At 41.4% G+C, this 12,537-nt stretch overlaps 1 protein-coding gene across 1 annotated transcript in view; it reads left to right on the forward strand.

The window, feature by feature from the left end:
- Positions 1 to 246: 246 nt before the first annotated feature.
- LOC104273367 (cyclic AMP-dependent transcription factor ATF-6 alpha-like) overlaps positions 247 to 12,537 on the forward strand; it is a gene marked incomplete at its 5' end in the record, with an annotated part of 52,029 nt that continues 39,738 nt past the window's right edge. Inside the window, 6 exons of the mRNA XM_009868685.1 lie at positions 247 to 390; positions 2,152 to 2,271; positions 3,177 to 3,279; positions 4,415 to 4,479; positions 7,581 to 7,589; positions 8,095 to 8,197. Coding sequence (XP_009866987.1) covers positions 247 to 390; positions 2,152 to 2,271; positions 3,177 to 3,279; positions 4,415 to 4,479; positions 7,581 to 7,589; positions 8,095 to 8,197 — 544 coding nt within the window. The remainder of the gene's footprint in view (positions 391 to 2,151; positions 2,272 to 3,176; positions 3,280 to 4,414; positions 4,480 to 7,580; positions 7,590 to 8,094; positions 8,198 to 12,537) is intronic.

Raw genomic sequence — 12,537 nt, forward strand, 5'->3', positions numbered from 1 at the left:
CATCAAAATGCTTCAAACGATTAAAACTAAAGATCAGAATTATTTTTCTGTCTACTAATGCTTTGAATGACGGTAATAATGACACAAGACGTCGTGTTTTTACATTAGATATGGCGCAAACTTTATCCATGTTACACAGCACCAGCCAGAAACTTATCCACCTGAATATTTATCGTCTTACAATACAGGATCTTGCAGACCCTTTCTGTATGTGATCTGTTTTGCTATGGTCATTATGTTTTCCAGTGTATTTGACAAGGATCCAAATGGAGTTGTTTCCACTGCGAGTTCCAACCACCGGACCAGAAATCTTCTGGAGTTCTCAGCAAGCCAGGAGTCCAACACAGCTCAGAAAATACCTGGGGACATCATTCCCGAGAAGAGTAATAAGTGAGATGAAAACCTTTAACATATTTTAAGTGGCAGAGACAATGGTGCCTTCTGTTTGCTAACCTTTTTGGCCTGTGTTATTGTTGCTGTTATAGAGCAACTGAGTTTACAAACACAGTGTCTTGAAAATGGATTATTTTTTAAAATTATTATTATTTATCAAAGTTTACCAGGTTGCTTTAAAATGTCTCCAAATTATCCAATATGTGGAGCTTCAGAAGTGTACACGTGTCTGTGCTGTATGGTGTTAGGGACTGTGGTGGAAGAGAGCATATAAACTTAATGTATGTCGTGGCGATTTTCATGATCTTCAGTTCTTCGCTTGCCTGCTCTTTTCCCTGATCTTTAATTTAGCTTGCATAGTTATACTGTTTGTCACATTATCTATCTCGTCTTACTTTTCAAGCTAGAGTACTTATTTTCTCAGTTGCTGAAGACTGGGCAAGTTCATAATTAAGAACATACTCTGAACTTAGCACTGTACTTCTTTAGAAATCTCTGAGTCCACCCTTATGCTTGCCCATTATTTAATTATGTAGTTGCTTTCAAGCTTCCTAGATCTCTAGCATTATATGATTCAGTGCGTAAGTGAACGTATAATTGTCTCCAGATTGAAGCTTGACTAATCTAGCTCATGTTTTCCCCTTACAAGATTTATCCTATCCGATTGTCCCTTTCCAGTAGAGTGTTTTGGCTGGTTGAACAAAGCCAGGCACAGATGTGCAGAAAGCCCTGATGTATTGTGCCATGCAGAAAGAAGGCAATAAATCAAGAGCATTTTGAGGCTGTAGCAGTGGTGAGGACTTGTGTCCTATGTGGCATGTTTCATATGATGACTTATTAGATCAGTTCTCCTAGGATGTGCTAGTGCCTCTATTTCCTCCTCTTCTTTCACTTTTTCACCCTGTTTTTTGGCAAACCGTGAGCTCTTTGCTGCATATTCTCCTTTATCAGTTTTAGATACTGTAAACAGGAGAAGCAGACATGAGGGTGGAGAGAAAGCTGTGAAAGGGAGAGGAATGTGAATAAGGCTTTCATAAGCTCTTATACCTAATTTTTCAGAGAAGAATTTTGGTTTGGGAGCTACAAGTCTGTCAAAACCAAGAGGACTAAGGCTATCATATTGATACCCTATCAAAAGAGGAGCTTAGAATAGGTATTTGGTGATAAGTAGTTAACTCTTCAGGAGGTACGCGCCATCAGGAAAAAAGATCATTAGTCTTCGCTTTGTTGCTGAGATTGCTGTGAATTTTTTCACTTTTTATCAAAGCCAAGTTAGCTTCTGGAGACTGTTGGAGATGTAAATCCTCTCCACTCGGTTGTGATACAGTTTGTGGCTGCTCCGTTGTCATATAGCTCCTGGTGTTTACGCCTGCAGGGTTTTAGTGGCTGATAGATTTGGTATTTCTGTAGCAAGTCTTGCATGGCTCCAGAATGAGCGAGATGTCACAGTGACAAATACATGCGTGACGTAGTATTATGAGGAATATTTTACAGGCTGGGTTTTCTTGTAGTATCTGGCCTGTTTGGAAAGACATCCAACATCTGCTAATGCTCAACTGCCCACTGAGTGCTATCAGACCCCTCTGGGGAACTGACTGAGACCAAATTGCTATTCACCTGTTTCAAAAGTCCCACAGGAGCAGCTGTAAGCTTTGTGGGTTTGCTAATGGTAGTGCTTGTTCTCTGTATTTGGTCTAAGGTTCATAAAAAACTGTTTCAAGGGAATTCTTGATGCCTTTTTCTCTTTTTTTTGGCCAGGTATGAACGCTCTGTATCTGATAACAAAGCACTGATGGTAGTCTCCGAAGAACCACTGTTATATATTGCACCACCACCACCCCCCTGTCGGCCTCTGATCAACCGGACCGAGTCACTCAGGTGCACAAACAACTTTTTCTGAGCATTTAAGCTTTTATTAAGAGTTTGGATATAAATTGTGTGTTGGGTGAGTGCTACTGGACTGTCAGCTCTGGGTGATGTTATTGCCCATTCAGAGTGATCATCCAATATGTGGCCAGTGCCTCTGGAAATGTCTGCACTGACCAGTGTCTACTGCCATGGAGACTGGAGGTTCACTTGGATCTTTGTAACCTTTTTGATGGTTTTAGTAATGATTTTCACTCAGTTTTCACACTGGTCGTTTAGGAATAACAATTTTGTGATTGCCTGGATGTTTTTTCGTGACTCAAAAGAGAAATCAATTCATATGTAGAAGTCCTCATAATACAGAAATCAAGTCCAGTTAAAAGCCTGTTCCATCTGAAGGACATAAAAGATGGTCTTCTACTCTTCAGCTTCCGATGCAAGGAGGCCTAACCTGACATTGCAGATGTGCTTTATTCACTGCTAGAAAACACCTAGGTCCACTTTTTCCTAAGATGTGTGTCACTAACATTATGTCCATTTTACTTCATTAATTCTTTCTCTCCTATTTATTGGCCGTATTTTAGCATTCTTAACCAGTATTTTGTCTTGAATTGAACAACTTTTGATTTGAAATTTCAGTAGTCTGTCCAGTAATTTTAAAATTACCGTTCACTGGGCAAAAGAAAGTACTGTGTCTGCTTTGTATTGAAACATCCATGATCCAAACAATATATAGATATTTCCTTAGAAATTCCCTCATAAATTTAATGTCACATTTATATTTTCTTACTCTGATATCAAAAACAAGTTATCATAAGGTAAAAGAATAGTATAGTGACTAGTTAAACTTTTTACTAAAATTAAAAAGTTCTGACACTGTTCTCTGAGACATCTTTTAATGCTCTGAGTCTTTCTAGGCTGAACCATGAACTTCGAGGATGGGTTCACAGACATGAAGTGGAACGAACAAGATCTAGAAGGCTGTCAAATAACCAACAGCAGAAAGCACGGGTTGTGCAGGTAGGCAGGTTTATACTGGTGAGTCGAAAGAATGACAAGATAATTTCAGACAGCCTAACAAAGCGTTCTCTCTTACTTGTCTGCACTTGTCATTATAGACAAAAGTAGCAATGGTGCCTGTAATTAGGGTACCCAACACTTCCCATTCTAAATTGCTGGGTTTGGTTGGTTATTATGTTGTCAAAGTTCTTCCATTCCTGCTCTTGGATTCACGCTCAAGGTTTTTAATTATTTTTAGCAGTCATCAAAATATGTTCAAGGTTTTTGAAAATGGCTTTTATGACTTCTCCATAAGACTATGTAAGGATAAGAACAAACAGTTAATGCAGAGGAATATAACCTACGGCACATTCATCTGGCTCATGGTTAAGGGGCACAGCTGATTGGTTTTGTTGAAGTATTTCTATTTCATTTTTTCAGATTTGTGCTAGAGGGATACATTTTTGTAAGACTACAGAATTATGAGATTTGTGCTCCCATTTCCCATTTTAAATCCCTTTAATCTACATGTTATACCAAAGTGAGGGAGAAATTAAGACCATGAATTTTCAAAGTGTTTCATTTTAAGAGCTAGTAACAGCCTTAAAAAGGAATTAAACTTAATGATGTGGGAAATACCACACTTTTCTAGAGAAAATTATTGAATACTGAGGTTCAGATTCTTCTCACTGGTGTCCAGAGGAGAATGGTAGAACACTTAAGAAGGACAAGTTCAGGTGCTTCTAGTGTTTCAAGCGCCAGAAATGTGTTGCGGGTAGTATATTTTGGCAGTGGTGCCAAGTACATGTGACCTCAGAAGAATTCTGTAAATCTGACATCACTGATAGCAAATTTTGTATTTGGATGACAAAACAGGTGCAACTACTGTGTATGGTGCCAGCCTCCTTTCTTTCTCTCTGAATGTGTGTCTTCAAATTTGGCTATATTAAAACACTTGAGCTTTTTTTGTGTTTCCAGCTTGATTGCTGACCATTTCTGTTATTCGTGTTTCACTACTTTTTTGTTCAGGGCACTGATTAACCCCCTTAAATATTCACTCTCTGCTACAGATGTGCATCGTGTTTTATGTAGTGCCAAACCAAGGAAATGCTTAGTTTTCACTTTGTATTGTCTTCTTCTGTTCCTCCTTTTTCAGAATTCCCTCAGTGAGAAGGCAGATTCCCAGCTAATGGCCGTGCCTTACACAGACACCAGCCTCAGGTAAGGCAGAACAACTGCTTTGTTATTACTTTCTACTTAATTAATCTGGTTTTTCCCCAACAGCTGGTAGAAAGGACCGGTTTTCACCTTGTTGTCAGGATTCTTAAGCCATATGCTAGCTACGTTTATTGACCAAATTTATGTCCCTTAGCAAATAATTGCTTCTAATGATTCGAACTACTTGTAAAGGGACCCCTGTATCACAGCCGCACTCCTGAGGTCATTTTAACAATGATTCTTAAGAAAATCTTTACTTCACTCTCTGGAGTCCCTTCCTAAACAGACTTGAATCTTTAAGGAATAAAAAAGGGGGAATTGTCTTGGGAAAATCTGGAGGAACATTGGTGGTTCATAAGCAGCTTTCAAAGAGTCTGTTAAGAGAAGGGTGTCTCTCATTATCTAGAGATAGTGAGAGTAGAGCCACTATACCAAATTATTTTGACAAAGTATCATTGCATGTTATTTGGATGGTTTGTCTTCATCTTCTGGGTTTTTTGTGATGATCAGAAGATGATATGGTAACCCAGAGTTTCCCAATTCCCTCTGCCTGGCCCCCCATCCTGTGTACCTATCCTGTCCCTCTTCCCTGGAGACAGGAAGAACTAGAGAGAAAAGTTTAAGGAAATGAAAATTCTCTCCCCTGAATTTTCTGTGACAATGTTTAAAATGTTCTCTGCTTTGAATTGACCAAGAGAAGTAAGCAGAATGGAGTAGAGAGTGGACTTTTTGGTGAGAAGACACCCGAAACGTTCCCACTGAAAGTAAGAGAGCTCTAGCCATCCTGTTTGCGTTGCTCCTTTGAGACCAGGATCAGCCTGAGAGAGAAGAGCAAGCTGCAGGCAAATGTTGCAGAAACCAGGCTGCCAAATTTCAATATGTCTTGACTAATAAGAAAATGAGCTTTTTACTGTTCTACAGGCAGATGAGGATGTCTGTTTTAACTAAACACTTGACAAACAAGCCTCATAGCATAAGGCAGTTTGAAGCATGTGCCTGTATTACTCTTAAAAAAATAATCTTGGTTATTAGATGTCTGCAACACCATGCAGCTCTGTATGGGATCATCTGCTGTGCTCAGAAGGAAGTAAGTTTTTTATTTTTCTGAGGGGCGAAGGATGTTTAAATGAACAGAACTGGTGAATCATGGCAGCTGCATGCTGTGACTGTCCTGGAGCTGCTAAGAACATAGAACAGACTTCCAGTTCCTCCCAGAGCCATCAGCTGTTAGATGCTCCATGAAATCATAGAATCACAGGGTAGTTTAGCTTGTAAAGGACCTCTGGAGATCTCTAGTCCACCCTCCTACTCAAAGGCACTAAAGTGCCTTTTTGTGGAGTATTGAGTCAAGGCTTTCAATTTTTAATATTAGTGCTGGGACTGGAAAGTGAGTGACGTTTCCCTTCTAGAACACCTTTACTGGTGACCTGAGTCTATGAGCAGGAGGACATTAGCAAGATCTAGATTTATCTTTGTAGCACTGATGATACTAATGTTGTCACCTTGGTCCTGGATTCCAGAAGAAAATTGACTGACTGAAAAGTATTGCACTAAAGTCAAAACAGAGGCAAAAGATCAAAGTCAAGATGATTTCAAAGAATACCATTAGCACCCACCCCCTCAGCTCTCTTCAGTTGTTTTGGCTTTCTTCAGAGGTCATTTTGATGAGAGTTTCTGCAAGCGTGGATTTAGGGCTCTGGATATCAAACTGGGACTCTCCAATTATTTTAAATTTTTAATTTTGTGCTATTAAAATTGTGGTTCTTGGTGCCAAAAGCACTGAGCCCACACCCTCTTTGCTTCCTTAAACAAGCAAGTGTGTAACAGTCTAGTGCTCTGTGATGCATATACAAAAGTTAATAGGATATTTTCTTGTGATACGGTGATGCTTTACTAAAACTGGTAGCTTTGCACCTGTTTTCAGATCTTAAATTCCTCCTGTCCTTTCGTGGAGGAGTCCGTAGTGGGTACTCTTCCTCTTCAATGCCCAAAACTAAGTACGGTGTAGTGCCGATGTCGCTTGGAATGTGGGACTGGTGACGGACTTGTTCCTTGAACCCCAGAGAGCTGCGCGAAGGCCCAGCGGTTTCCAAGTGCTTTGGAACAGCTTTTTCCCATGGCTGGATTTAGAATTATAAAAGGCTGTTTTTTAGGTCTAGCTGTATGTTCTTGAGTGTGGGCGAGCAAACGGATCTGTGGGACCTGTTTCAGTTTTCAGGATGTTTCAGTGAGCGTTGTGTGGGCGCGATGCCTTTTATCGCAGCAGAGCTTCAGCGCCGAGTCTCAGGGGTGGGTCAGTGGGCCCACGTGTTTTTGTGAGTGAGTAATGGAGCTCAAATTAGCTCCAATCTTTGTTTCCTGTGTGTGAAGGATGTGGTCCGATTCCTCGCTCGCGTAACAGGGGTATATGGGGTAGAGCTACCTCCTCTGATCCCCCAGGATTTACACCCCCAGTCCCTTGGCAGCTGCAGTCCCTCGATTGAAACAGGGCTGGATTAGCCGTAAGAGAGGAGATAATGATGGTGTGCTATTACTGCTGCTCAAGAAAAATCACTTGATGATAGATTTGTGCCTTGTTTTGGGTGCATAGTTTTGTATATTTGAGAAACATACCAAAATAATCTAGGTTAGCCACCGTAGTTTAAAATCTTGGGAGACAGCTTGGGAGGGATAGCCTGATCGGTGTTTGCCACAAATACTGCAGGCAGACAGTATGTTATTAAAGTGGGAAGGAATTCAAATAACTGGTTGAAGGGCCAGCTAATGGTTTGTGTAAGTGCAGTTCTCTGATTTGATTAAATAGGTTATTTTTGAATGGGCTTGGGGAAGTGTACATGATAGCAGTACAGGCTGGGAATTTCTCACCTTTCCAAGATAAACAGTGGATAAGTACCATGATTGTACAACTTGCCAGTGGTTTTGCTTAGACTAGTTTAGACAGAGTGTCTTTTCCTCGTGTCTGATATATGCAAGATGAGAATTGTGGAAAAGAAGCCAGAATTATGTGCATATCTTATTTTTTGCTCCACTGTTTAAACTGCAAATCAAGAGCAATTCTTTGACTTGACCAGAGACGCAAAAAAAAAAAAAAAAAGGTGTGTGAGAAGCGTGGGGTTGTCACTTGAAAGTAAATGAAAAGCTCTATTTGTATGTAATTTTGCACCTCTTTCAATATGAGTGGCTTGAATCCTCAGCAATAAAATAAGAATTTATTAAAGGCTTTGATTTTTTTTCATTTCAGAACGGCATTTCATTCTAAAATTTGCTGAAATCTATCTCTAGAAGTCATCATAATTTTTCAGATACTTTAGGTTGACTTGAAACTTTTTTTCTTTTCTCTTGAGCTAGCCTAGCAAGCAGGGTTTTGCCAACCTCAAAAGCATAAATAAAATCAAGCCTGGAAAAGTTTCCTGCAGTAGACCTTTAAAGCACCTTGAACTTTCAAAAAATAGCCAGTAGTTTCACGTCTTTACTTGTGTTTAACATTCCTCGTGCTGCTTCTCTCGATGGATGAAGAGCTGCTGTTCTTTTTGAAAAAATGCTCTTTAAAGTCATTGTCTCACTGAAGTTTATTTCTTGTCTAAAATAATTACAATTCCCCTTTCTTTATTTCAAAAGGAATGAGCTGCAAGTGTATTATGCCTCTCCGAGGAGCTATCAAGATTTTTTTGAAGCTATTCGCAGAAGGGAAGATACATTCTACGTCGTGTCATTTCGCAGAGTAAGTTCTTCAATACTGTAGCAGTTGTTCAATACTGGCCTTTGATGTGTATTTGTAAGAGTGGTTCTAACACCAAGTGCCTTTCCGGGTAGTACAAAAGGTGACCTAGTTAGGGTTGAAGCTAAACTTGTTTCTTTGTAAGTGATGCTTCTGTACATCCTCTACAGTAATATGGCCAGATAATGGCCTTTGCAAAATATTCCCATCACAATTAGGTATGAAAGGACTGCTTTGCAGAAATCATTGCAGTGCCAGGGCAAGACAGCACAAAATTGCATGAACCCTGTGGTTAAATGCTTACGTGTCGTAGCAGTCCAGTAATCGCAGTAGCTACCTGGATGTTTATTTAATAGGTGTATAAACCTTTTGTGCTTCTGGGAATAGATGTACCCTCTGCATAAATTATTTCTGCTAGCTTAACGTAATATTATTTCTATCTTCCCCTTAAAGACTTGCATTTGCGGTTTTATATGTTGCATATTGCAGCTGTAGAGGACTCAGTGCACTGGCACAATTTTTTCTGCCCTTCTGTGACTTCTGAGACAGATGAGCGATTCTGCTATCTGTGCTGGGATGTAGCGCAGGCTTGTGCTACAGCTTTGTCAGGCACACCCTCACATCTGCAGCACAGATAGTGACCGTAAAAGCTGTTTTAAAATGGAATTACAGGTGTTTGATGGCACTTTCTGTACTGCAAGCCTGACTGATGTTGAAGCCAGATCTGGTGGTGGAAGCGATCAAAGCAAACAGTGTTTGAAACAGCAACAAGGGTCGAAGAGTTTATTTCCTCCCTTTGCAGAAGCCAGGACAGCTGCAGTAGTGAGAATCTGCTTGAGATCTGGTGGTGGAAGCAATCAAAACAAACTGTTTGAAACAGCGACGAGGGTCGAAGAGTTTATTTCCTCCCTTTGCAGAGGCTTTGATGAGTCCTTTAGACGTGTCAATAATGCATATTCGGTCCTGGCCTGAACCTGTGATCTTCACTGGCTAAGCCTCCTGCCTTGCTCCTTTCATAGGATCACTAGGGTTGGAAAAGACCTGTAAGATCAAGTCCAACCGACTTGCAGTTGTGGTACTTCATAGTTCTACACGTCCTTGCTCCCAGCTACAATTTTCCTGGGAATATTTGCTTCCTCATCATAGCAGGGTTCTGTAGGAGGAGGTCCCAAGGCATTGGGAGACCTGTGGTTGCAACTACAACAGTTTACCAAGCTACAACCAGTTCTGTGCAAGAGCACACAGAGGAGCATAACTACTTTCAGTTTTTTCTGTCTTACCATAATTCTACCAATCTGTAGATGCCGTACGTACATAGGTAGCACATCCCTGTTTGACCTGATCTGTGTAACTTTCTCTGTGAGATACATGTCTTTAGAAGAGGTTAGCGCAAAATAAAAATAACAGTGCTCTTGTTGGGATTAGAGTTTTATGCTGAGTAGAAATATGAGGTTAGTTTCCAGTCTTAGGATTACTGGATTGTGTCACAAGGCTGGAATTTTGTTATTAAATGCTTGGCATGTTCTGCTGTTCTTTCAGCTAGCAACACAAACATAGCCAGCACCAGGCTCCACATATCCTGAGGACGAGTAGAAGGGAGCGGAGAATTGATTATAAAAGTTTTTCTCAAAACTCCTAACAAAAAGAAGAGTAGTGTTTGTCTAGTTCTTCACTTGGGGTTTGTCTCTAGTCCACCTGAATGCATGGGTACGTAGGTTCTGTTTGCGCTGTTGGATTAACGACCTGGAAATTGTCAGCTCTCATTTCAACTTTGCTGTCCTTGCAAACAGTGTGTCTTGTGCCACAGAACCCCTACTGCCTGGCTCTGCCCTTTTGCAAGGAGACATGTGGGGACATTTTCAACCATCGACGAAGTTTATTTGGTAGCAAAGCTTTTGGTGTTTCTGTTTCATGAATGAAATGGTCTCAAATCGAAGGCAGTTTTATGCTTTGCCTTCCTTGTTATTTGAACGGACAAACCTGATCTAGTGACAAGCTCCGCCCTGAGGCGCTTTTAAATGACTCGCTTGGATTCTTTTGTGAGTGCAGAAGAAAGGACTCCTGCACAGCCCGAGGGGTGCCACCAGCAGGGCCCCAACCAGGGAGGTGCCCTTTCACCTTCTCCTGAGGACTGCTGGCTTCATTTGCTTTGGACTACAATTCCCTTTTCACTTAATTAAATGCTGAGGGGGGGGGAGCGATTTCCTCCTCAGTGTTCTGGGGACAGTTCTCTAGTGTTGCTTGCTCGCTTGTCCAAGTTAGAAGGCAAGGCCTGGAGATGATGGGTTTTGTTCTCCTCCCTGGCTGTTTGCCATGCAGACATTCCCAAACACTTAATAAGCTCTTAACAGCCGTATACAAAAAAACAGAAATCATCCAGTTAAGAGTTCCAGGATGTGCATGGTTCTGGTATTGGTGATGGTCCTGCTCTGCCAAGTGGGAGGTGGGACTATGGATCTCCAGAGATCCCTTCCACCTGACGTTTCTGTGATCCTTTCCCGCATACTTTCTCCTCTGCGTGCAGTGTCACATAACCCAGCATCTCTCCTGGTGTGTGTCCTGAACACATTCTTTGTGTGTGTGTTTTCTGTGTGTTCTCACTTGCACCACAGGAGCTGTGCCCTGAGTCCGTGGATTTTCTAGAACGTGGCTTTGCTAGGACTGCCCATGCCTCTCTTACAGAGAGGGACTCAGCCAGGGCTTCTGAAGGTACGACGTAGGGGGGCAAAGCTCACGTACATTGTCAGCCTCTGCTTGGTACCTGTAAAACTGAATTTCTCAGGCTCTCATCAATTTTATCTTCATTCCTTGCATTGGAAGGCTTGCATGTCTGCACGTTTGTGGTTGGAGTTTGGTTTTACTCTTTTTTTTAAGGACAAGAAAGGAAAATAAAGTAGTATTGGGATCAGCTGAGTCCGTATAAGAAGCTGGGCTTTGACTCTGGGACTCTAGAGAAATTAATTTTCTACTATTGCCAGGGGAATCTGTAATGTTATTTTTAAACAAGAAGAAATACTTAACTGACAGTGAGTAAAGAATCTTTGAGCAGTGCTCTCTCCCAGCTCTGCCAGGCCATCATGCCTCATAGGTGCAGGGCTCATCACCATTTGTTTCTTGAGATGTTAACTTGTTCATTTTACTTCTTCTTGCTGCTAAACTGTTAGGAAGCTGTTGTTTTCAGTGGTCATTTAGCAGTGCAGAAATGGCAGTGTAACAAGATGTGCACTTCCAATAGTATATATCCCCGCTCGGTCCCCGTGTGTTTCCTGATCTAGTTGAGAGGCGTCCCTGCCCGTGACAGGGAGGTTGGATTAAATGATCTCTAAGGTCCCTTCCAGCCTAGGCCAGTCTAGGATTCTGTGATTCACAGCTGGGCCCTTTGCTGTCCCCAGATGTGCCAGCACTCAGAAGCCACATCTTTGCAACCTTCCTCTGAGTTGGGCCACTAAATTGGGTTGGTTTGGGGAGCATGTTCAGGGCTAAGAGGTCTGTGCAGCAGGTACCGAGAACAAGTTGCCGTATTTCTGTGAAAATTGTACAGGAATCTGAGCTCTGCTGAAGCACGTTAGAGTCTCCAGTTGGCATTTGAACCTTCCTTCCATTTTTTTCCCAGGTCTGAGAAGCAGAACTGAGAGCCCAGTGCTCTGCCAATACCTTTGATTTCTGCTCTTTAATGTCTGTGATACAAAGTCTGCAGCTGCAGAATTCAGTTTGGATGATATAACGTGCTCTGGCAGCAGGGAGATAGACACCTGCTGCCGCTACAGTTCTCCTGCAAGCCTGGCACCCAAACACTTCTCTCTCTGAGCTCACATCTGTTTTGCCATGGAGTACTCAGACCTTGAGATTGTTTCTAGAATTACTTGAACAGCTAGCTTAATTTGAAAAGTAATTAAGTAAATCGTTGGAGAAAACAAATCTATTCCAATTTGCTCTGGCCTGTAAACGCCGCTCCAGATCCTTCCACTCGTGTGTGGTTAGGATCAGAGTATCCACGACTTGCAGTGATTAAGCAGTAGGTTTCCCCATCTTGAAAGATTCTGTCAGTGACCCTTTGATGACATCTCTGCAGGCTTATTAAGGACACGGACATTTTTTTAGGGCAAGAATGTAGTTATTGTTTTTAAGGAAAATATGGTTTAAAGTTTGACTCGCTTGGGAGATTTAGAAGGCCACTAGCATTTCCTCCCACCACTTTATTTATTTCAAAGTACAAATGTCTCCTGATACCAAAGTTTGCCAACTACATTTAATACAGCGTGTAAAAAATACCTTACGTTATATTGCAGTATAAAAAGAGATATTAAAAGGTGATTCTCTTTGTTATTTGTGAGAGCGAGAAT

This window comes from Apaloderma vittatum, unplaced genomic scaffold (assembly GCF_000703405.1).
Source record: "Apaloderma vittatum isolate BGI_N311 unplaced genomic scaffold, ASM70340v1 scaffold8264, whole genome shotgun sequence".
NCBI lineage: Eukaryota > Metazoa > Chordata > Aves > Trogoniformes > Trogonidae > Apaloderma > Apaloderma vittatum.